Source organism: Pteronotus mesoamericanus, unplaced genomic scaffold (assembly GCF_021234165.1).
Source record: "Pteronotus mesoamericanus isolate MK-2021 breed Mesoamerican mustached bat unplaced genomic scaffold, CSHL_Meso_final scaffold_54, whole genome shotgun sequence".
Lineage (NCBI taxonomy): Eukaryota > Metazoa > Chordata > Mammalia > Chiroptera > Mormoopidae > Pteronotus > Pteronotus mesoamericanus.
In genome coordinates this window covers 2418009-2442946 of record NW_026555321.1, presented here as the reverse complement: position 1 = coordinate 2442946, position 24938 = coordinate 2418009, and the positions used below count along the sequence as shown (strand labels likewise).

At 48.3% G+C, this 24938-nt stretch overlaps 1 protein-coding gene across 1 annotated transcript in view; it reads left to right on the top strand.

Moving 5' to 3' along the window:
- ITGA9 (integrin subunit alpha 9) overlaps nt 1-18624 on the top strand; it is a 296559-nt gene extending 277935 nt beyond the window's left edge. The window contains exons 27-28 of the mRNA XM_054595411.1: nt 5181-5300; nt 18075-18624. Coding sequence (XP_054451386.1) covers nt 5181-5300; nt 18075-18173 — 219 coding nt within the window. The 3' untranslated portion in view covers nt 18174-18624. The remainder of the gene's footprint in view (nt 1-5180; nt 5301-18074) is intronic.
- The last annotated feature ends 6314 nt before the right edge of the window (nt 18625-24938 follow it).

Here is a 24938-nt window from a genome sequence, read left to right as displayed (position 1 = left end):
TGACGTCTGTCCTCCTCAAAGGCTCTGTGGAGGCAAATCCCCATGCTCCTCATTTTCTTGTTTTAGGAGTTGGCGTCCAACACCTAAGCCCTCCAGCTGCAGGCTGCAGCCATGACGTCTTCCATCCCTTGGCTGGGTAGAACCTCTGCCTTCCCCATCTCCCTGCCTCCCACCACCCTCTAAAGCCAGCACACCTGCCCCAAACTCAGTCTTTTCTCTCCGTGTCAGAAGCATGGGTCTCCCTGGGGGAAACCACTCCCCCTGCAACCCTCTTCCTGGGGCTGTTTGTTCCCCAAACCCCCATGTGATGTTCTCCCTTCTAATCCTCTTGGCAACTGTGTCACCGCCCTGGTGACATAGTTTGAACCCTGGGTAAAACCCTCCACTGACTTCCCATTTCTCTTAAGACAGAGCATATAGTTCTTTTTTTAAAAAAAAAAATTGTATTAATTTATTTTTAGAGAGATGGAAAAGGAGAGAGAGAGGGAGAGAAACATCAATGTGAGAGAAACATCGATTGGTTGCCTCTTGCATACACCCCAACTGGGGACCGAACCCCTCAACCCAGGCATATGCCCTGACCGGAAATTGAACTGGAGACCCTTCACTTTGCAGTACGATGGCCAGTCACCCGAGCCACACCAGTCAGGGATGCATATAGTTCTTAATGTGGCTCCAGCCTTTCCTATCTTCCCAGCCTCACCTTGCACATCTTCCTCTGGCTTCTGGTTCAGTCTGTTTGCTCCAGCCTTGCTGTCTGCTGGCAGTGTCTTACCCCTGCCAAGCTCACTCCTGCCGCGGGGACTTCGCACATGCTATTCCTTCTCCTTGGAATGATGTTCCTTGCCCTCTTTGACTACATAGTCGACTTCTACTTATCCTTTAACTCTCAACTCAAGCAATTCATCAAGGAATCCTTTCTGACTGCCATGCCCATCTCAGTCTCTTATAACCGTGAACCTCTCCCCGGGGCACTTCCCAGGGTTATAATTCTGTATTTATGTGTCTATTTGGCAAGCAGAAAGCACGATGAGAGCAAAGGCTGCCTGTTTTATTCATCAATGAGTCTCCACAGTTCTTGGCAATAGTAGGTGCTGCATATACATATGTCAAATGAATGAATGGACAAATGGGTGGGTGGACGGACCAACAGATAGGTAGGTGGATGGGCAGATGGATAAATGGGTGGCCAGGACCTCCCCCAAAGAAATAACATTTGCAGATACATTTTCGAAGTAGAAAAAAGTACAGTCAGAGCCTGCAGCTTCAGATCCCATCTTCTTTTTGTTGCAGACTGAATCATGGCCGTGCCTCATCTAATGTTATGGTAGAAAACATTGACTTTGTTAATTTGCACATTCATGAATCACATAGTGAATCACTACCGTGGATTAGGTGACAGGAACGCATGCCTTTGAACCCTTGTTCTATAAGAATTCAGTTTGCGGGAGCCTGTAGACAGGAAGATACATCATTACCTTTCAGAGTGAAAAGGACTTAGAACTGGGACTATGACGCACTCACAGTGGTTTTAAAATGAAGTTTTGTGGGTCTGGGGGGTTCCCTTGAGTTGGCTCAGCGGCCACTGGGACTGGGGCAGGGGTTGGGAGGACAGGCTTGGGAAGGGGGCTGAACAGGCAGGGCTCTGGTGTCCCATCTGTAGAGCCAGTGAACCCACATTTTTCTGTGTTATACATTGGGATGCTGCAGTAGGTTTTCTCTGCTAAAAAGAGATTGGAAATGGCCATGTTTCCAAAAGCTCAGAGAATGGTTGATTCTGCTGAAAAGAGAGGACTGGGCAGGCTTCTTGGAAGAGAAGGTGTTGGAGCAGTCTCTTCTTCTCAATTTTTTTAATTTGGCTTTAAATGCTCAGTTAAAAAAATTTTTTTTAATAGTAAAAAGTAGAAATGAGGAAAAGACACCTGTAATCTCAGAAACCACCTTTTACTTTTAAGTTTTTTACCATTTTTCTGCAAAGCTGAAGTCTTCTATATATGAAATTGATAACCTGATTTTTTTCACTTACCATTATAACACTTATTGTTTTTTGCATGTTATTATCATGTTTTCAAAAGTATTTAAAACTTTGAAATCAGGCACAAAGGTGATGTCCTTCCAAAGGTATCTTGGAGCATCCCCTGTCCCCTTTCTACTGCGTGTGGTCACAGACCAGCAGCATTGGCATCACCAGAAAGCTTATTGGACATGTCGAACCTCAGGCCCTAACCCTGACTGGCTCATTCGGAATCTGCACTGTGCCCAAGTTCCTCACGTGCTTCTTGGGCACCTTAAAATTTGGGAACAGCACTGCCTGATTTCATAGGCCTGCCTAATTCTCTATGGCCCAGCCTCTGCGAAGTTACATACTAACCCATGGAAGGCTGATGAGTTATAATCGACTTCTGCCAAAAAAGATGAAATGATTTCTGTCTGGCAGAAAATGTAGTTTATTGTCCTCTTGGGTATTAACCACTTTTGTATCTGATTTCAGATTTTTTTTTTTTTTTCTGTGACTGCACATCTATTCAGATCCTTCTTTGAAATGGCTTTACCATCCGGCTGATTCCCTCCATAATGAATTAAATAAATCTTTGGCGTATATTCACTGTATTTTTGTATGCAAGTTGTGTTTTAATTTTTTGTAAATGATACTTCGACGGCCAGATTTATTATCAGCATTTTAACAGCTCTGTGGTATCGTACTTTGTGATTGATCATAACTTATCTGTTGCCCTATGGTTGGACGTTTAGAATATTTCTGTTTCCGCGCCAATATAAATAACTCTGCAGGGAACACCTTTGAATATAAAACTTTTTCTGTACTTTATGTTTCTCACCTTAGGGTGAATTTTTAAGTGCGGAATTGATGGATCAAGGGTAGGAACATTTGTGAGATAAGCAATATTGGCGTTGGTCAAATGGTCAAGAACAGAAGAGCATTCAGGGCGACAAAAAGCCAGATCTCACAGGGGAGATGGCTCTAATTGGCCAGAATGTCACGAACACACATCCTGCGAGGGACTGAAAAGGTAGGGAGGAGGCCAGGTTGGGCAGAGCCTAGTGCCCTGAATTATAATATGTATTCAGCATAAAGGGAAGCCCTTGATCCTGGTTGGGAAGCACTGTGATGGGACTGTGGGTCCGGGCAGACAACTGCGGGAGGCCCCCCCGCGGCTCCTGGGGCAGCGCTGGTGGGGGAAGGCCAGACCCGCACTGGGGTCGTTAGCTGGGCATCGAAACAAGGGGATGGAGAGAAAAGATATTTAGGGGCAGGTATGGGACTTGACCGGCATCACCAGCTTATCAGTGGCGGAGACAAGACCTGTCTCTCTTGTCTGTCCCCGTACTCCTTGCTGCTGTCCTTTCCTTTGGGTTTTCAGCTAAGATAGAACTTCTTAGAACCGCAGGACGCTCCGGTCTTCACCCACAAATGAGTTTGTTTGGGCCACGATGAGCAGGAACCAACTCTGCCAAAGCATCTCGCCCACGTCCAAGAAGCTGAGTGGCAGCACTAAACATAATAAAAGATTAAGCACGCATTCCGGGGAAGCGACGGGGCATTCTTGTGGAATTTGCCAGACTAAACTGTAGCGGGATCTCACTGTGTGTGCATCCACAAAACCAGACCTCCAGCGCGGCTTTGCTGGGATGCCGAGTCCCGGCACCGAGGGGCAGTCAGTGGCCCTGGGAAGAAGCCAACAGGGTGACCCAAAGGGCTGGCCTTTGCAGCTGACCCCTCTGAGCTCACAGCCCCCCTCAGCGCTTCGTTGTCCAGGAGACGCTTCAGCAGACTTACTGCGTGACCATACACCAGGATCTTAGATCAACTATCTTATTTTCCCTCTCGGAACCCCATTATCTTGGTTGCCTAAGGTCACACTTCTTGGCCACTAGTGTCTCATGGTTCATCTGTACAAAACGCCATGAGAGATTCTGAATGCAGGAGGTGAGGTGACAACGTCGCTTTTTAGAGATGACAACCTGAAGGCATGAGTCTGACTTTAAAGACAGGAATCTCTCATCTAAACCAGATAGAAAGCAGTGGGCTTTATGATGACCACTTTAGAGCCCATTTCTGTCCCACCACCTCCCACTCCCAGGTAGTCCTCCTGAAACATAGCCTACTGTCTGAAAATCATTCTTTATAATAGCCCCTAAGTGGGTAGGCTGGATGAATAAATTGGGTATTCATACAGTGGGATACTATTGATATATAGCAATGAGAATGAACATGCCACAACCTGGTTGAATCTCCCAAACATTATGTTGAACCCCAGTTACATTCCAGGACAAAAGCAGGTGAGGCTAATCCAGGCTCTTAGAAGTCAGGGTAGCGTTACCCTTAGTGGGAGTCATGACTGCACAGGAGGGTGAAGGGGACTTCTGGGGCGCTTGTCACATTCAGTTTCTCGATCTCGATACTGGTTTCACAGATGCATTTAGCATTCAGTTTGTGAAAATTCAGTGAGCCGTGCACTTAAGTTAGGTATACTTTTCTCTGTGCATATTAGATGTCAATAAGTAGTTTTTAAAAACTAAAAAAGTAGCCAACTATGTACAGACTGAGAAAAATCTCCCACCCTGGCCAGGTGGCTAAGTTGGTTGGAGTGTTGTCCCATACACCGAAAGGCTGCAGACTCAATCTCTGGCCAGGGCACATACCTAGGTTACAGGTTCAGTCACCAGTCGAGGCACATACAAGAGGCAACCAATCGATGTTTCTCTGTCTCTCCCCTCCTCTCTCTAAAATCAATAGATATATCCTCAAATAGATCACATTTAAAAAAAAATCCCTTGCAACAATGATGATGCTAAATGCTAATAGGAGCACCTCCATAGATCAAGGGTAAGCCCTGCCAGGTGCTGTGCTGGGAGTCAACCTGCATTATTCCCTTGAATTCTCTGGGGAGGTGCTGTTCTACCCCTGCTTTGCACATGGGAACAATGAAGATCAGAGAGGTAAAGGATCTTGCCCAAGGCCACACAGCTAGTGAACATGTGTTGCCAAGGGACCTCATTTCCATTCCCAGAGTGACTACCATGTTTTGTAGGCAGTTTTCTTTCCTTTGTCTCCATATGGGAAGAAGTGGTTTCTGCTCTGATTCACTCCAACTGGTGGACTCCATCATGCCAGGGACACTTCCAGTGGGAAACACTCTCATTTTTGCTTTGCGTCCTAGGTGGTCTTCGAGGCCTTGCACAACCTGGAGCCCCGCGGCTACGTTGTGGGGTGGATCATCGCCATCAGTTTGCTGGTGGGGATCCTCATCTTCCTGCTGCTGGCTGTGCTGCTCTGGAAGGTGAGTGTGGCGATTGCAGGTCCCCAGGAGGTCCCTGCCTGTGGCTGCCTAGCCCTCCTGCCTCCCAGGGTTAGAGCGCCTTGGAGAGGATTCCTGTTGGAACTTCCTGGTGCAGGTACAGCAGGGGGATGGCAGTGCTCCCTGCAGGCAGTGAATGGAATCTGGGCGCCTCTTGAGGTCTTTTACACCTGGGGATTGGACCACTTAAGAGAAAGAGCAGAAGGCGTACTCTCCTTTCTTCTTGCCTTCCCATCAGTCCTAACGTAGGGTGGTGGGAGCCTCATTCCAAAACAGGAGGATGGGAAGTAACAGCTGGGACTTAGATGGTTTACCATCCACTTGGGGAGAGGAAAATACCCAAGAGAGGGAACTACAGAACAATTCATTGTTTCTTTCCCATGTGGAATAAGAGAAAGATCTCTGCCCAGAATAGTTGGTCACTGAGATGGGCTACAAGTCCCAAGTCCTGCCTGGGGGTGCTGCGTCATAAGTTCTCGGACCCCACGGTGGTGCGTCATGTGACAAGGAACACCTGTTCATCCTTTGTGTCTTGCGTCTTGTCACTTCCTCAAGGAGAAAAGGGTGTCCTCACCCCTAAGTTTAGGATGGTTTCACTGCCTCACACTCTCCTCTCAGAGGTCTGCAGTCCTTTTATTGGGTTGAACAAAAAGTCGGTGACTTTTTTTCCATGAAATAAAAGACACATTTTTCATTTTCACCAATGACTTTATTGATTTGGATATTTTGAGTGTATCAGCTCTCTCCTGCTATTGGCTTCTCGTGGGTAGAGGCCAGGGGTGCTGCTAATCATCTTCCAATGCATAAGACAGCCTCACAGCAAAGAATTATTTGGCCAAAATGTCCGTAGTACCAAGACACTTCACAAACCACTTTTGACACATTCGATCTATCACAGCACCTTCTCCATACATTGCACAAATCTTTTTGTGTATTATAGTTGACTTTTTACCTTTCTTGAAATAATAAAGCATAATGTCAAAAATATTGTGTATCTTCTTCCATATTCAATATGAAAATGGCTGCACAAAAATTCACCAATTTCGATAAGTTTTTTTAATGCCTGTTGATATGACAGCTGTTACAATACAATCTAACAAAATTGTTTTGAATGAAGTTAAAGACAACCAAACACTAGTAGAGCCGTCATACAGAAAAAAACTAAACGAACTTTTTGGCCAGCCCAATATTTCAGAGCCTCCGTATACATCAGTACTCAGGCCAGGCGTTACCTGCTGAAGGTCTGCCTCCCCCACTGGACAGGGACGTTCCTGGTGAATGGGACCCATGTCAGTTCTTTTGTTCCCACGGTGTCCCAGTTCCTAGAACAGCACCCGGAACTGTCGCTGGGACTTCTGACACCAGCACCCTGCTTTCCCAGGGTTCCAGCTTTCAGTCGCAGGTGGCAGCAACCTGTCACATTGTTATGGATGCTTTAAATCTAAATAATGAATTTCTTTGGGATTATGAAATAATGTGTATTTATTGATCAAACACTGTAACATATCAGGAAGGGGAAAAGAGTTGTGAAACACTCAGGAGTCCACATCCCAGAAATAACCACAGTGTTGTCTCTTCTGGACCTTTTTTCTGCAAAGTGGCCATAGACCAGGCATTCTCCCAGCATTTACTTATTTTGGGGTAGTATGTTAAATTTCCCAGTAACATACTTGATATATATCCATGTGTAGTACCTCTAAAATTACAGCATTAGGTTTAATTATAAGCCTGAAAAAGTATAATAAATACATTTTTTATCCAAGAAATCTAGAAACACAGGAAAATTAGTGGTTTTATTGTACATTTTTCAGATTGACAGTTGTATTGATTGCTTTACATTTAGAGATACTTCACCTGAAAAAGTGTCTGGAAGTTAAAAGTATGTTGAGCGTATTATTGAAAAGAAGTTTACCTTACGGTCCATGCATTGTGGACATCCCGTGTGCTGTTTTGCAGCCTGTTTTTCCCTGTTGAAAGCCTGTTTCCCGCGCTGCCTGAGGCCACAGAAGGCTGCAGGTGACTCATCCAGTCCTCTGATGTTGGGATTTAGGTGGCTCCTGGGTGCACACTTCTTTCAGCAGTCACAATGAATATCCTTGAAGCCAAATATTTGCATAAATCCTTCATTATGTGCTTAAGATGAAATCCTAGAAATAGAATTACTGAGTCAATAGAAATGCATATATTAAGCCTTTTATATTGCCAATTGCCCTCCAGAAAGGTTATTCACCCTTCTTCAAGCAGGTATTGAAAGCACCCAATTTCCTGTGTATTTGCAAGGAGTGGATATTCCTTTCCTTCTTTTTTTTTTTTTTTTTTAAATAATCTGCCAATTTGTTGCTTATTTAATCAGTGTGGCCAGATAGATTCTTAATCTCCATTTTCTCTGACTCCTCCCTGCTAAGACTGCCTCTGGTCTGTGGGTGGAGGACAAAGCCAGCTCAGTGTCTGAGATCTGGAAAGACAGTAAGGACTTTGGGGGGAGTGTGTGTGTGTGTGTGTGTGTGTGTGCGCGCGCGCGCGCGCGTTCCTTCTGTCTGAGAAGAAATGCCATCCTCCATGACTGGGTGTGTGGGACAAGACAGGGACACAGAATAGGGAGCATGGTGGCCATGTCCCAGTGTCAGTCATGGTACGTGTCCCTCTTTCTGGCCACCCTACTTGGCCCTGCCCTCAGGGGGTGTCCCATCTCCCGAGCTCATGCTTTCACCTACCATCTGCTTAGCTTTGTTTTTGTTGTGTTTGATTAAAGAATGTGGTCGCAGGTGGTGGCTGTCGTGGGGTAGCCAAGGCCCTGGGGTCACTCAGCTGCATGTGGTGCGGAGAGTCAGCACCTTGAGGGTCGGCACCCCGCTCTGCCGTGGGCTGGGGAAGAGAGCGGAGTGGTGGCAGGCAGGGGGCCTTAGCCCAAGCAAGGTCTTGCCATTACTAAAGAGGTGGAACAAAAGGATCTAAAACCGCTTTGAGAGAGCATTTGAATGACGCCGTGTGGGTCAGAGAGCTTCGTTTTACATCCAAGAGCAGCTCATTTCTACTCACACTTATTGAATACTTGCGTTGAACCAAACCCTGGGCCAGGCATCCGGTGCGTCATGATCGTGGCTCTTGCTGCCCGTGAATGCCTCACCATCAAGAAGACACGCCTATAAACATAACAACCGTGGGCTGTGCTGCAACTTCTCTAGATGCTGAGAAAAAGGCCCCATCGGTCTTCGCTGCCCCAGGGAAATGAAAAGGTCATTGAGTACAGTGAGGTAGAGGAGGATGCAGGAGTTGCTGGCAGACGGCTGCAGACTGGAGTCCTGGTTGTCGCACCTGCCAGCTGTGTGGCCTTGGGAGAACTGCTTACCCACTGTGGCCCTCCGTTTCCTCCTCTGTGCAATGGAGACCATGACATCTAGTTTGAAGCATAGAGATAATGTAGGCCGAATACTCAGCAATGGACTTGACACGCAGACGCCCCCTATAAAAGTCAGAGGACGATTCACCCATGGGGTGTCATTCAAGTCTGACCTCAGGTTTGGTTTGACTGTTTCGGGCAAGGAAGGGCAGGCAGATGGACCTTCCATGCACAGGGACGGAGAAAATAAGCAGGCTTTGTGGGGGCCACCTGGTGAGGTGTGTCAGGGGACGGCAGGCAGTGAGTGACCTGCAGTGAGATCGCTGTCTTCGGCTGTGACGGGGCCTCCTGACCAGGAGCATGGGGAAGCATGGGTATCTGTTAGCAGAGCAGCGGTGTGGCCACATCTGTGTGACAAAGGAGAGCTGGGGACAGGATGGGGATGGTGGCCATCTTCACGGGTGGAGAGGAGGGGACCAAGTCAGAAGAGGCAGGATTTGTTGTTGACCAGTGGGACTTGAGCGGTCAGGAAGGAAAAAAAATATCAGTCTCTTGCTGTTTTTAGATTAGACAGTGAATGGTTTCCCTTAACCAGGGTGAGGAAGGCAGAGTTGGAAGCTGTTTTGGAAGAGGAGGAGTTTAGCATTGGGCTTTCTGAGTGTGGTTGCCTCCAGGAGACTTGACTAGACTTGACTCACTCCCGGTCACCCTCACCTAGCCGAGGGGAGGTCAGCGGAAGGGTACTCCTATCACCTCACTAGCCTGGGCAGTTTTCTCTTTAGTTTCTAGGGCTGAACATGCTTACAGGCATCACGAAGGCCATTTTTCCAGTGGCAAAAAAACAAAACAGAAATCTATCCGTAGCCACTTAAGCAAGAGAGAGAATGCGTGTGTTCAGACCCAGAAAATGTCCACGAGCCAAAGCAGGCATCTTCCCGCCTCCCCGCACGCCCTGGCCCTGCACGCCTGCGTCACTCTTCTCCGTAGCGGACCAGCTTTCTTCTCGCTTTCCAGCCACACACAGGAGGAAATGGTTGCTCCAGCTGCCTCTAAGCCCCAGTTCTGCAAGTCTGGGAGAGAGAACCTGATTGGCTAGCTCAAGTCAAATGTCAACTCCTGTCACCTGTGGCTAAGAGCAGGGAGTTGGCCAAAAGGGACTCTGACTAGGTCAGTCTGGGTTCCATGTTTCCCAGTAACCCAAACAGCTGAGTCTAGGGTAGGAGAAAGATGCAAGGTGGCAACGTGGAGTGATGGGGTCAGGGTGGGAGGCGAATCCCAGAAAAGAAGGAAACTAGGCTGATACTCCAAAGACATTCACTCCAGCAGGGTTCATGGTAGTGAGTGGTCCTGAGGCCTCCATTGCAGGCGTTTAGACTGCACCAGTTATCTATGGCTGCATAACAAACTGCCCCTAAATTGAGTGACTAAACAATCGTTACATCATATCTTACAGTGTGTGGGTCAGGAGTTCAGGAAGGGTTTGGCTGGTCAGTTCTTCTGTTCCGTGTGACGTTGAGTGAGGTCACTTGGTGGCACTTACCTGGGGCCTGGTCTGGTCTCAGGAGTCTAAGACAGCTTCACTGATATGCCTGGCACCTTTGTGGGGATGGCTGGGAGGCTGGGCTCAGCTGTGCTGCTCTTGCTCACCATGTAGACTCAGGGCCTCTCCCCGTGGCCCTCCCAACAGAGTGGTCTGACTTTTTACCTGGTAAAAGCTGCCAGTTCTCTTAAAGACCGGCCCAGACCTGTCACATCGCCATTCTACCAGACTCTGCTGGCCCAAGCGGTACCCTGCCAGCCTAGGGTCAAGGGAGGGGAAGTAGACCCTGCCTGTCAGTGGGAGGCATGGCAAAAGGTTTGTGGCCATCTTTTATCTGCCCCATTTATGCTGTTCAGAAATATGGGCAAAATCGTGATCTTTTCTTTAAAAGATCACTACTGTTGTTTTAAAGTAGATGAAACCTCATCTCTTTTCCATAATGTCATAGATAAAATCACAATTGAGCTCCTTCGGGGAAAAGAAACCAAAAGAGTAAACCCCAGCACAATGTCCATGAATACGCTCATCCTTCAGAGTGGATGGTCTCTTCAGGCAAAGCTACAACGCACAGGGACGTGGTGGAGGCAGTTGCTTTAGGAAAGAGGCTTTCTTAACCCGCTAACTAACTTTGATGACTTTAGAGCAGGTTGAAAAGGGTAAATGGGATGCAGGATTACTTGGAAGATCTATGTATTTCTAAAACTTTAACTACAGACCTCTTGTCAGCTCTGATTTCTGTGTCTGTAAGCAAAGAATGATTCATTTCTAGTGACTGGAGATCGAATATCACATTGACAGCCCCGCGCATAGAAATCTGTTGCTTATGGACCTAAAGTTCAGCCTATTATGAACGTATATGGGAGGTCTTAATAATTCTAGCTTCTTAATAATTCATATATATAATTCCCTCCAGTCCTTTCAAGAGGACAGCTGTGGGTGGTGCCTAGTTGCCACTGCCGACTCAGGACACACTTCATTCACTGGGGCCTTTGCAGACAGGTAGGAAATTTCAAGTCCTCTTCCCTTTCATAGAGCCACGGCTCGTGAAGTTGCCTGTAGAATGGCTGCTGATAGTGCTCCCTGTGGTTGCCTGCCACCACCTTGAGCTCATGAGCCAAAAATGATTGTTCCCAAAAATGTGCCCCATAAACACAAATTTTGGGGTGATACTGAAAGCAGAACGGAGCAGCCAGCTGTGCTAACGTGTTCCCTGTGCCACGCAGGCCTGCGGGCCAGCTTGCTTTACACTTGCAAGATGGCCGGTGCCTCCGTTCAGCAAACAGTACTGGGTCCCTAGTAGGCGGTAGGCTCTGGGCAAAGGGACAGAGGAAGACCACACAGCCCTCGTTCCACCTTGAAGGCCTCTCGGGAAAGCAATTAAGTGACCAGAGATGATGGCTGAGCCCTGAGAGGTGAGCAGGATGTAGTGGGAGACGGGGCCTGAGCCACCAATTGCTGGCTTTTCTAATGTCCCTGTGGTGCTACTAACTGCCCATCACCTATTGTCTATCTAAAATAGAAACCCCTTAACGGGTCATCAAATGCCTTTCGCAGAAAGGAACTCCAGGCTCCCTGCCTCTTCTCCTTCTGACTGTGGGCAGACCCCGGAGTCTTCCAGAAGGTCCCCCCGCTGGCATCTCAGCCACTGTCTCATGCTCGGTGGCAGCAGGCCCTGGCCCCGGCACAAAATCCACAACAAGGGCCTTGAGCTAACTAGACCCTTCTTCAAATTCTGAAATGGATCCCAATCAGCTTGCCCAAAGCTGGGATGTTCGCAGACACTGGGAGCCATAATTTAAACTTCATGTGCAAGGATTTCAGTAGTCTGCCAAACCACCATGCAGGAAGAAAACTTTGAAATATGAAACTCTTTTAAGGGAGAAAAATCCAAATAAGTCCCCTCTCTTTCCCTGTAGCCCCTGACTGGGTCTGCAGCGGCCTGGGCCTGGTGCCTCTTCCAGAAAATCGTAAAGGCCTGTTTATAGGAGAAAGTTTCATTGTTCAGCGATACATGCAGTAGAGATGACAGTTCTGTCTGTGACTGGCACCTTCAAGGAGGGTTTTCAACTCATTAAGCCAGGCTTGGAGTCAAGTGGTAAGAGAATGAAGATGCTGGGATGTCTTTCATTTAAAAGAGCCTCGTTTGGGGCCCCAGGCAGCTCTCTCTCACTCCCGCCTCCCGTGTGCGGTTTGCCAAAACACACAGGCCACCATTCGGAGAAGGAGCGAAACAATGCATCCTCCCCTACTGCTTTCAGCCAAGGAACCGTTTTCTTCTCTCCCATTTGCCCCCCATGCAAGCAGAGAAGCCTTGGAGCAGAGGACAGTGCCGTGGCCTCCCAGCCCTGTGACCAGTCCTCCCCCCGCCCCGCCCCAAACCACCACCCAGGGCCCCGGACCTGCGGCTCCTCCCTTTCGCCAGCGGAGGGGAGGCAGGCTGCAGAGGCTGTCGGCCGCCCTCACAACCAGCACTGCCTCCAACCTCAGCTGGAGCGGTTCCAGGAGCCTGCTGCTCTCGAGCTGGCTTTGGGCTCCTGGTTTTTATTTGAGAGCATTACTGCTGACCTCCAGCAGAAACACTTAGAAAAATAAATCTTTGAAATGGCTCAGAGAATGTGCAAAGTTTGGCAGCCCCTCCGGGGGTCACGGGGGTTATCACCTTTCCTCCAACCAGGCTGCGGAAGCCACCCTTGCTTCTCCAAAGGAGGGTGGGGGGGGAAGGCACAGACACGCTCACACCCATCACACTGTCTCAATTAAAACCATGTGCCGGAGACACTCAGTGGGGGCTTATTTATGTTTGGATGTAAATATTGGGCTGATGCTGCACGGTTGACATCTCGAGACAGAGACATGCCATGTAAATAGTCAAGAAACTGAAGAAACCCATAAACATGAGGCCCTGAGTTCATCCAAAGAAGGAGTGCACACACAGTCCTTGGAACAGCTGCCCAGGAGGCAACCCGAAGGCCAGGGAAGGCGGGGGTGGGGCTCGCCCAGGAGCCCAGACGCCAGGGAGTCCAGGCCAGTCTCCCACTCACCTCGAAATGGGCTGGGGAGGAAGAAGCTGGGGCTGCCGGCCGCAGACCCCAGCGTTCAGTCAAGCCTTCTTTCCTCCTAGGCCTCCATAATTAGGGCCACTCAGAGGAAAGCTGCTGTTTCTCTAGAAGTTTTCTGGCAGCTTTTTGTTACAAGTTTTTCAGAAAATGGGGTGCATCTGTCAAGCGGCTTAGTGAGCTCTTGCTTTGGGGGGCTGTAGGACCTCCACAGACAAAAAGCCAGGAAGCTTTTAGCTGAGCAACATTTGGCTTGAGTCTCTCCTCCTCTAGGGTTTCCATGAGTGTTTCCTCTGCTACAGGCAGAACAGTTATAAACAGAGCCTTTTGCCCCTCAAGTGGCAAAGGAATCCCTGGAAGGTTCCAGAAAAAGTGCAGGAAAACATTGACTCCATTGGATTGGAATTGTGGGGCTGCTGAGGGGCCAGCTTACACTCAGCACTAACCATTTCCCAGCATGCTCAGAGTGAGCCCAGCTGGCAGAAGAAACATAGGTTTGCCCAGCACTTCTCAAAGGTCCTCCCCAGCGTAACCATGCGCCCTAACGAGAATGTGAATATGCGCCTAAGGAAGGCCCGCCACAGGAGAGGAAGTCTTGAAGTCTTAATTTATCTTAACTTTGAAGAATTTTATAAGTCTTTATAATATACTGTCATAGAAAAGTTGACAATTCAATTTTCCGAAAATTTCCAAAAACTGCCTGAGGAACACTGATCCCGGGCAAGAACTCTGTGCCCGTCCCTTGTTAGGGTGTACCCTGACCACATGGCTGTGTGGCCCCCAGGCTACCGTCCCAGGTTGGCTTTGCGCGCCAACATAAAAAGCTGTCACTGTGTTTCATGGCTGGAAGAGGTCTAAGGATGTCATTGGTCCCTTGGGCAGAGACAAAGACACTGGGGTCCAGAGAGAGCAGATGACCTTTCCTGTGGCCCGAAGGGTGGGTAGTTGGAGCATGAGCAGTAGTCGGGACTCGGGGCTCCCCATGCCCTGCCTCTTACCTGCGCAACTCTCCTGAGTAGTTCCCGTGACACGTAGCAGGCCTCGTGTGACACTGAGGTTTGGGGGACCATTTTTTGGTGAACTCAGAGCCAGGACTTTGAGTTCTCTATCAAAAGCCAAAACCAGGCTCTAAAGAAAAGCAAAAAGGCGCTCGTCTCTTTTTCTGAAATAGAATTAGTTTAATCACATAAGAAGCAAAGTGAGTTCGACAGAGACCACCAGGCGACACTGCACCTTCCTGCAAACTAGTACACAGCGCCCCTTCCTCCAGAAGCTTGACTTCCAACTGTCCCAAGTTCAGAGGCTGTACGGATTTCCTTAGAAAAAAGATGCTCTACTGACATCTGCTGGAAAAATAGTTGAAAAAAATTCACCCGCCTATATCTTTGATGCGAGCGGCACGGGTGTGGCGGGGGGGGGGGCACCCCCCCTCCCCGTCCCCAGCACACACTTAACGCAGCACAGTCTGAGCTGCTGTACCCAGCACTCTCAAACCTTGAGTGCGAACTGTGTTTTAAGAAATGGTGTTTGGAGCCATAGAAGGACAAACATCAATGGCAGCCCCAGCCTTCCATCTGTGTTGGGAATGGGGCTCCTGAGACCCTGCAGTGTTGGAGCGGGGCACAGAGTTGGCCAGGCTGTTTCTGGGAGCCGCTGTGCAGTCACCGCCAAGGCGGGGAGGAGGTGATGTTGGAGCTAATGCTGACAGCGCTCCACTCGAAAGAAAGCTCGCTTCTTTCTGGGGGCCGGCAGGAGATGACGGCACCTTCACTTTTTGGCAACAAAGACAACACACATAAAACATGAGCACACGTGAGAATAAGTCCAGGTGCTCTAAATCCTCACTAGAGTTTTTTGCACACTCTAAGTCAAATCTTCACGCTAGCATAGCTAGGAGAGGGTGAGCCAACTTTTGTCCTTCTTAGAGATGAACAAGGAAAGTCTGTTGAGCAGGGCAAGGCACAGTGATGCCTTTTGTATCTAGAACACTGTCAGCTGCCCCTCTGCTGCCCTTCCTGTGGCTGTTCATTCATTCAGTGTGTCAGACAAAAAAATATGGCATCCTGTATCTGTTAACTCGTACTGCATAATAAGCCAACCCCAAAGTCTAGTGGCTCAAAAGCAACAATCAGCTCGAAAGCTCAGAACTCCGTGGGTTGGACCGAGATTAAAAGGGTGGCTCCCTAGTCTCAGCCAGACTCACGCCCACACCTGCAGGCAGTCGCGGGGTGGCTGACACAGGACGGCCCCAGCTGGCTGGACCAAACTCATTCACATGGCCCTGCAGGATTCTGAGAAAGTGAGCAGAAGTGTGTGCAAGGCCTCTCAAGCCCTAAGTGTGGAACCGACAAAGCATCTCCTCCAAAGCACTGAGTTGTCAAAGCAAGTCGCTGTGCAGATTCAAGGTGTGGGAAATAGACTCCGCCTTCCTGATGGGAATGGCCGCTGAGTCACGTGGCCAAGGGCACAGCTCCAGGGGGGATGGAGGATTGTAGGCACCTCTGCGGTTTATCACTGATGCCAAATACAGGCGAGGTGCTGAGCCCCAGGGATAGAAAACAAGCCCTGCCTTCAAGGAGTTCTAAGACAGATGCAAAGGATGAGAAGGGAGCAGCAGACAGTTAAAATTCTGCTTCATTAGTGCCACAGCAGAGATAGGTTGCTTGTCTGGAATTCAGAGTGAGTAACCAGGGATTACCGAAACATGACACCATCAGCAAGACAGAGTTATGTGCTAAAGAATCTTATTTCCATATTAACATCCAGACTTCTTTTCATGATTATGTTCTCTTGAGCTCAGAAGAGACACATGACATTTTTCCCCCCATCAACCGTCTTTGCCTTTAAATAACATATCTGCTTAGTCAGACATTTCCGTTGAATCTTGGGTTGCTTTTCAGGCCTTCTGTGGGTGTGTTTTGAGGGCAATGGCAAGGACCTTTTTCTAATTATCCAGAACATTCAGGCCATGGCACCTTTCCACATCCTTTGCAGAGGGGAGATGGCAGTAGGGATTGGAGGAGCGGAAAGCGTACATGTGGGGGTGTCAGAAAGGGGCGTCCTGAAAGACATGGTCTCATGCTGCTGAGAAGACACCTCCATGGCTGAAAACACTGGGAACTCAGTGTCTGCTTACAACCCTGACCATGAGGAGTGACGCTCACAATACAAGCCCTTGCCAGTTATGTTAAGGAAACTTCTATTCCTTCCCAGCCATTCAAATGGCACCCCTTCATTGACTCCTCTCAGCGAGTCCTCAGAATTTCCTTGGCAACATGGGTGGAAATGTTTCCTGGCAGCTGTATTGATAGTTCTCAACTTTGGCTTGACCACTAAGCTCCCTTCTGGGGGTAGGTAGATGGTAGAGCAAGACAATCCCTGACCCCAGGTGCTCTGCCTTCGTTGGGGAGCTCACATCATCAGGTGACTATGGGTACTTGACTCATAAAGGAGCAGGAAGACTAATGCACAGACCACAAGGAAGTTAGACGTGCCCGGGGGAGCTCGGTTTGCTTGATGATCCACTTGGAGCGGGTTTATCTGGGCATTTGCTGTTGGCAGCAGACGGTAGAGACTGCTAGTCCTGAGCGTTTTCAGATACGATCACGGGAATCGTCAGCTAATGACAGTGTGATACCACAAACCTGCAGTGCAGCCAACCAAGCGTGTATGTCTTTTTGACTTCCTCTGTTCAAGGGGATTGAAAGGGCGATTTGAGGGCAGGTTGTTTATTTGGAAGGTGATCTCAGGAAACACTGACAGGAGCAGGGAAGTGAGACAGGGAAGGGGAGGAATCCAAGAAAGGAAGTGTCATGCTGGTTGGCCCTGCGGACAAGTTCCGCTGGGAGACTAGCACCTCGGGGTTATCGCTCCCAAGGAGAGAGGGAGCTGCGGTGCACCCAGGCCAGCCAGTCCTGCAGGAGGGATGTCTGACCTCAGACACAGACGCCACTAATGCCGGTGAGCAAAGGACAAGCGATGCCAGGCCACCCTGAGTGTGGGAGCAGAGGTCAGCTTCAGGCCACAAAAAGTTGCTTTAATATCATTACAGTATAGTGCCTGTAATGACTGTCTGAGAAAAACAAAAGCTCACCTTACCGTATGTGAAAAGCCATAAGATCCAAGAGGGGGAAGGTCTTTTCAGAACCAGGCTAAAGGAAACTGCCCCTGGGTAAGGAAGGGGTGCCACGTCTCAGGGGCACACTCACAGCACGGGGTTCATAGGTTTGAGAGAGAATGAGAGGACAGCAAGGCAGGAGGCAGACCTGCAGACACTGTGAAAAGCCTGTTAGGTGAGAACAGTGATTATTCAATTATTCCACAGGGGCTGATACCTCTCAGGATATTAACAGGCTTACTGAAAGCCAAATAAGCTCAGGAAACGTCAAGCCCCTGGGTTTCTTAGATCCTTTTCTAAGGGTTTATTAGATCATTTACTGTTCCACTGCACATTGCAGATCTCTTAAAGAAAGAAAGAATGCGGCATTTCCCAAACTGATTTGGCCTGGAAACCCATTTTACTCCCATACACCTTGGAATCACTCTCTGTAATTAGTGTTCTCCAGCACGGAGTTTGGGAAACACTCCACTGGAAGCACCTGACAAGGAACGCACATCAGATAGCCTGCAGGAAGCCCATGAGTTTTGAAAGGCGGCTCTATACCATGCGCCTTCTGAGCCAGCCGAATCGGAGCAGTTTTCCGAGCCGTCCTGGCACCGTGAGTTTAGGTCAGGCCGCCGCCTCAGCCAGGCTGCCTTGCAGTGCAAATGGCTGATCCTTCAGCATTTCTAACCCAGCTTCTTCTCTGTCTGCCTTTCAGATGGGCTTCTTTCGCCGAAGGTACAAAGAAATTATTGAAGCCGAAAAGAACCGGAAAGAGAACGAAGACAGTTGGGACTGGGTCCAGAAAAACCAGTGACCTGCCACACCAGTCACGTGACCCAACCATTTCGCCTGTCGTCCTTGATCTTTGTATCTTCCATATTTGGAAGAAAGAATCTTCTCCAGATTTTTCGGAGGCCCCACTGATGCTGTTCTCATCTTCATTCTATCAAGCCCGGGTACCAACCTGAGGCAGCCAACTTTGGCCAGGTCACATGACTGGAGCCCACCACTGCCCTTTTAAAGATGAACTCTGAACTTTGGAAAGCGAGCTACAAAGCCGAGCAATATTTATGGATGCAACATGCGTGGTCAACCCTCAGGGGAAAACTGTTACCTAAAAGTATTTTTATAAATATAAGCCTTTTATACTGATTATGTCTTTATATTTGTATCAATGTTTTATTATTTCTATTAAATAGTTATATAGTTCACTCAAGCACTGATATCTGGCCTGGAAACACATGTACATTCATACAAATTTTAAAGGATAAAATCTTACTGTTCTTTGGAACTTGCTGTTAAAATAGACTTGCAGATAAAATAATCTGAGGAAACCTCGTGTCGCGAATGCACCAAACTTGCAGTGCTGCATATAAGCTGTGACTGCAGCAGACCCCTGGGCCATTTCCCATCTTCATTGCCTGGAGTCAAGTTTGAAGTCATGTGCTAAAGAACTGTTGTTGTTTTCTTCATATGTACTTTTCACTGGAAGATTCCTAACAGGAATTTGGACGGAAAGCCTGATTCCTAGCAACAAGTCTGCACTGCCTCACGTTTACACGGCAGACATCTCACCCTCCTTCCAATTGGATTAGTAGAAGAAGGCTTGGAGCAAGGCCAGGTGGTCATCTGGTAAACCTCAGAGTGGCATCTCAGCCTGGACATCATGCATCAGAGTCTACACACCACAGGGACTGAATCAGTGACCACCAAGTGAAGACTTGTGTCTGAATGTTGTATGTGTTGCCTTTGTGTGGTCATTGGAGTTTAGGGGTCTCCATTCCCCCATCACTTTTGCTGTCCCAACTAGAGGTAATTGCAGATTCCTTCCCAGAGATGACCATTCAACTTGTTCTTATTTTTTAAAATAGTGTCTTTGGTGGGGCAGACCCTAAGGCAAGGATCTGCATGCAAATAACTTATTTAGGAAGGGTTCCCAGGGGACAGCAGTATGGGCGTGAGAGAAGCAAGACAGGGACATGGAGGAAGCCAGGGAAGCGTGCCATATCAGGGAAGGCCCCAGGGAGGGGAGCTCCAGCCTGATCCTGCAGGGGAGCTCCGGAGAGGAAGATGCATCTTAGAGTCGTTCCAGCCTGACTCAAGGGAGCTGCGCCTTCACAGTCTTGCACCCAGGGGAGATGTAACGTTTACACTCTCAGTTCGTACTGGCAAAATGGCTCCAATGTTTCAGGGGAAGGCTGCCGAAGGAGAGCTGCAGGTGCACCCCCACCTGGGGAGGCGTGCAGAAATGATGCACAGGGCTCTGGGCACAGCCGCAGCCGCCTCCCCTGCCCCTGCATGGTTGACTGCTGAGCTGTGGCCTTCCGTATCCAAGCTTTATTTGACAGTGTTTGTTGTAAGTGCTCTGTGCTGCCCAGTTTTGAGCACATTGTGATTTTCTAAAAGCCCAATGAGGTGACGGCCGTAGCATGCTCAGCACTGCACCTGGCCTTGCAGTGAGCACTCAGTGACTGTTAGCCGCTACAGCAGCCCTTACTGATAAGGGAGAAACACATGACTCAGAGCAGGGTCTGACAAAGCATCCTTCCTCACTTACTAGAGCCTGCTCCAGCCCCAGGTACATTCAAATGGGAATTAAACAAGTGGAGTACACAGTGGGTTTTTTTAAAAAAGGAAACCCCATTTGCAGCTTTCCTTTTATGGGCTTTTGTTCCTTGTCATGTTGTCCTTTAATAAATCACTTAAAATTCGTAGGTGGTAGTCCTGGGCCGGCTCCATCAGTGGTTTGGCCAAATGCTTTTATAGCCACTAACCAGCCTCCTGCAAGGGGCGCAGACGCATTGGTGACAGTGTGGAAGGGTGACTCACAGGCCCACACTTCTGCCAGCCAGAGGGTAAAGCCTCATTCCAACGGGGGCAAGGGGGTGTGGAGGAGGCTCCTGGAGACAATGTCAGAGCTGGATCCAGTTGCTTCTGGATAGGAGGCCCACGTGAGTAGTTACATTCCCAGGAGATCACTAAAGCTCCCTAAGGCAGTTCTAAGAAAATCATACTTGGCATCAGCAGGAGCAAATGCTGGCAGCCACTCCAGGAACCTGTTTGGGAAGGATGGCGCCTCTGCTTGTCTGATCTTGCCGAGGACCAGGTGGGGCTGCAGGGACGGGGAGTTAACCACTCCGCGGGGGTGCTGCAGAAAGAAGTCCAGCATGTGGTTAGCACAGGCCCCTCCCCCTTTTCAAAAGTGATTTGCTTAGGCTCAGTTTACCTAGGTCACAAGAGTTTGGAAGATCCCCAAAGTGAGCCCTGAACCTGTCACAAGAAATCATGATGTTTAGGAGCCAGGACGCACTAGAAGAAGCGAGTGCACTGGCTTCATAACTGACAGGCACACATCTGGAATCACTTACCCCTGAGGTCACTGAGGCTCTCCCAGTCAGTTCTTCAGGAAAATTCCATCAGCATCACCAGGAGGATTCTGAAGTCTGGTAAATGTAGAAAACCCAATAGAAAGCCCTTCACCAAGTCATGGGAAGCCTAAATCCATGAGCCAAAGGCAAAGAGGTTAGAAACAAAGGCTGCAGGCCTCCTGGAAACATTTGGGGCCTGTTTTCAATACAAACCATAGTGGATCCTTCAAGTGATAACATGTGTTGTACGCTACCTGTTCATCCCCTGCAGAATAATGTTTTACAAGGTTATGCTATTTTTTGGGGTGGGGAGGAGGTAAGGCATTGTGCCCAGGTGAACACAGTTATGCATAGGATACATATGAAACACACATCTGGTGAAACCTGCATAACCTGATTCAAACTGCCCAAAATTTACAGGCACTATGAAGGATTATAATTTGGGTGAAATGGTCCTTTAGCAGACAAAAGGCAGAAAATGAGTGTCATTTGGGAAATGCTCTAACATACAGCGTTGTGGTCAGTCAATGTTTTTTTCCGCTATACAGAGCAATAATAGACATTGTGAAGAATATTTTCTGAAACAAAGAATGGCTGAAAGGAGGATCCAGAGTCAGTAGGGCCAGAATCAACCTCCTGGAATGTCTTTTGATTTTCAGCACATTAGGGGGATAATGAACAAATTTCCCACATGGTGCAATGCTTTATAGCACAACGATCTAGATTTCAGACTTTATTAAGGTTTTGGTTTTCTTTTTCTAATGTGCACGGTGTGAATGGCAGAGTGCATTTCAAAGCTTTAAGTGTGATTAATTGCATGCATGGTAGGCACCTACACTAACTTCACTTCCGGAACTTGACTGATACATTCATGTACGTTTCCATTGAGGAGTGTTGGCGGGAAGAATGTTCCCCCTCACGAAGTCACGTGTATTAAAGTCTATGCAGTCACTTCTAATTCACTTGCACTGTTTGGGGAATGCAGGTTTACAAAAATACATTTGGAATAAAAAGAAAAACCACATGGCTGCAAATGACTCAGGAGTTCAGTCTGAAATTTCTTTGCTAATGAAGAACTTGAACCTTTTTAGGATGTTGAAGATGGAGATGTGCAGGTTCATGTAATTGCTCATGAACAACCCACTAAAAGTGGCTGAACTGTTCCTGATCTTTGGCCTCCACTCGTGGCCATCACCTTCTCTGCACCGCCTACCTGCTCAGGGCCACACCTGAGACCCTGATTTGAAGGTAAATTAAGTAGACCATAGGCCTCATCGTTAGTAGACTGCTTTCACGTGCGTCCACAAGTCAGTCACCACGCATTCTCCCGGAAGCCTTTTGGTCACATTTGCACACATTTACAAACATCGTGTTCTCTTAGAATCTTAATCTCTGGTGTCTCTTCAGTTATGTCCCTGTTCTCATCTCAGATGTTCTTCACTTGTGTGTTTTTCTCTTTTTTCCCCTAGAGGAGACCAACAAAGATACACCTCTTTCATTGGTCTTTTGCAAGAATAAGTCTTTGGTTGTACCAATAGAGTCTTCTGGGTTTTGCTTTCTATTTCATTAATTACTACTGATTTTATTAAAATTGAGTGTACTCCCCTACGGTTCAAATTCATATACATACATGCCACACAGTGCAGAGGGGGTATGAAAAGATACACACGAAAGGGTTAAAAATGGTTGTTTTTAGGAGGTGGAATTGTCAGTGTTTTTGCCTTGCTGTTTGTTTAGTTTTGTTTTTCCTAGCCTGAATTTTAGTTTCTACAGTGAGCGTGTATTTCTTTTGTAACAACGAAGCACATGCAAGCTATTTTTTAGATAAAGATACATCTGGGAGAGTGTGAATAACTAAGCCAAGAAAGATTCCAAATGGTAGGTCTAGAAAGGAAGAGATTTGTTTGCACCAAAAAACACTGGTGAGTGAGCCTGACGCCTAGGACAGTGTGGTCCAGCAAGTAATTTCAAGCATTTTAATTCCAGATGCTTCCTGGCTTAACAAGACCTGCCACCATTACTAGCGCTAATTCAATACGCTTCTCTGAGCTTGCTCAACCTGTTTCACTAAGCCAGAAAAGGCCTTAACAAACTCAGAGGAATTGAAAGACACAAAGTTAAGAGAAATAAAAATCACCTGTTAGTGAAGTCCGCCTCCATTCAATCAGGAGCTTTTCCAGTCCACCAGATTACCTCTGCTCCTTAAAGCCTGTCTATTCATCAGCTTACCGTGCTTAGCAACAAAATTAACGTAAGTACTTACTTAGATCTCTGTCTATACCATCAGCCTGATTGGCAGCTCTCCATCAGCAAAGCCATCGATCCCTGAGATCGTGTTCATTCATTCAATGCACGTGGCCAACTAAAGTGGGTATAACACGGTATCACAAGATCTGCACTGATCTAAGGCTGCTGGCAAACCCCTGCTTTGCCTCAAAGTCTGGTCTAGATCATTTTATACTTTATTTGATCTGATTCTTCGATGATTGAAAAAAAAATCCTAAAAGAGAGCTTTTAAGATCCCATTCCTGGCTGTGGAACTGCCAAGCCTCATTCTCTAGGCCTCTATATTTATTTTGTGCTTCAGCTAGCCAAAGTGTGTTCTGGTTTGTGGCCACGGAGAGTCCTATCTGATCTATGCTGGTATCAGGAGAAACAACAGACCTTTACGAGGTAGGATCTGGACTTGTTATCCGCCTGGTGAAGCCTGAAGGCAGTGAGGAGCCAAGAGGGGTTGGAGGGTGATCCCCCAGCAGCCCGAGGCAGGCTCTCAAAGCACGGGCCCCCTAAAAGGAAGGCAAGCTTTGGGGAGGGATTATGGCCCTAGGGAAGGGCTGTGGCGTCTGCTGGCTACTTCTACCCGTCCTGGACAACTTTATGAAAAAGAACAAGCAGCCCAAATTCTAAAGTCTTGTTTCAGGGCAAGATCGGGGAATAAGAGACTTGATGATGAGGCTAAAAGAATTTTCACCTCGTGCAGCCACAGAGCTGAGGTTGCCAAAAGTCAGGCTTGAAATCCTGTGGGTTGTCAAATTGTAAAATCCATTAAATTTGCAGATTATCAGATCCCGGTGTGAAGCACAGGGCGCTGATGAGGCACACATGAAGGGACAAGCGGGCCCCAAGCATTGCAGTGAGGACGTGGGAGCTGCTGGGAGCCTCCTTTGCTTCTGTCTAATGAGGCTGTTGCTGCCCCACTGGAAGACCCAGAAATAACAGTGTAATCACCTTGACGGAGAAACCTGCCTTCTCTATGCCCTCACCCCTTCCATGCCTTCAGATCTAGAGGAAAGGGCAGACCCCCTCGGGGGTCAATCGCACCGTCACACTGCAGAAGAGAAGGCTTCAGCCATTAGGAAAGGCCGCAGGCTGAGGGACAACCGGCGTCCAGCTCAGCTGTGTAGCAGGCACTGGGGTGGGCACTGGGGTGCGCCCAGCCACGCAGAGCAGGTGGGAAGGCTCTGGGAGATGCTGCTTGGTCAACAAGTCAATGCTAAAGAGGGCCTAGTATGTTAGGACTTAAGGGAGGGAGATACATACAAAGTGAGCCAAGTTTGGGGATGAATTGGTCAGAAAACCAAGTAAAAGGAGAAAAAGACAATTACTAGTTTCAGGGGAAGCAAACAGCACAGGGAAACAGACACACCTGGCCTCTAGCTCGCGCCTCCAGCTTTCATGGCTGCTGCAGAAACTACTGGTAGTCACACCTCTCCCTGTAGAACGTCCTAAATCAGCCCATAAGTTTCTGGTGAGTTTGGGTGTGGAAGGCATCGCCCAAGGGCCTTCCAGGATAACACTTACCCCTCCGCAAACTGCAACAGGGCTATGTAACTAGGGTTAACGACAAACCCATACATATAACCAAGCAGATAACCATACAAAGAGGGTTATGAGGTCATGAAATCACACAAAGAGTGTTGCTTATTCTGGGAGGTCATGGAAGGCTTCCTTAGATTGTTCAAGAAACTGAGAAAAGCCCAGCGGCCAGAGAGGAGCAGGAGCCAAGGGGCGCGGGGTGAGGTGAGGCGTGGCAAGGAGACCCAGGAACTGTGCCAGCAGGCAACTGAACCCTAGCAGCCCTCCGCCCCCTCGGGTGCTAGAGGGGAGGGCCCAAGGGGAGGGCAGCAGCTGGCCATCAAGAGTCGGAATTACTCGGGGAGGAATCAGAATCAAGTAATCTGGCTACCGGCTGCCCCCTGGTGGTCAGAACA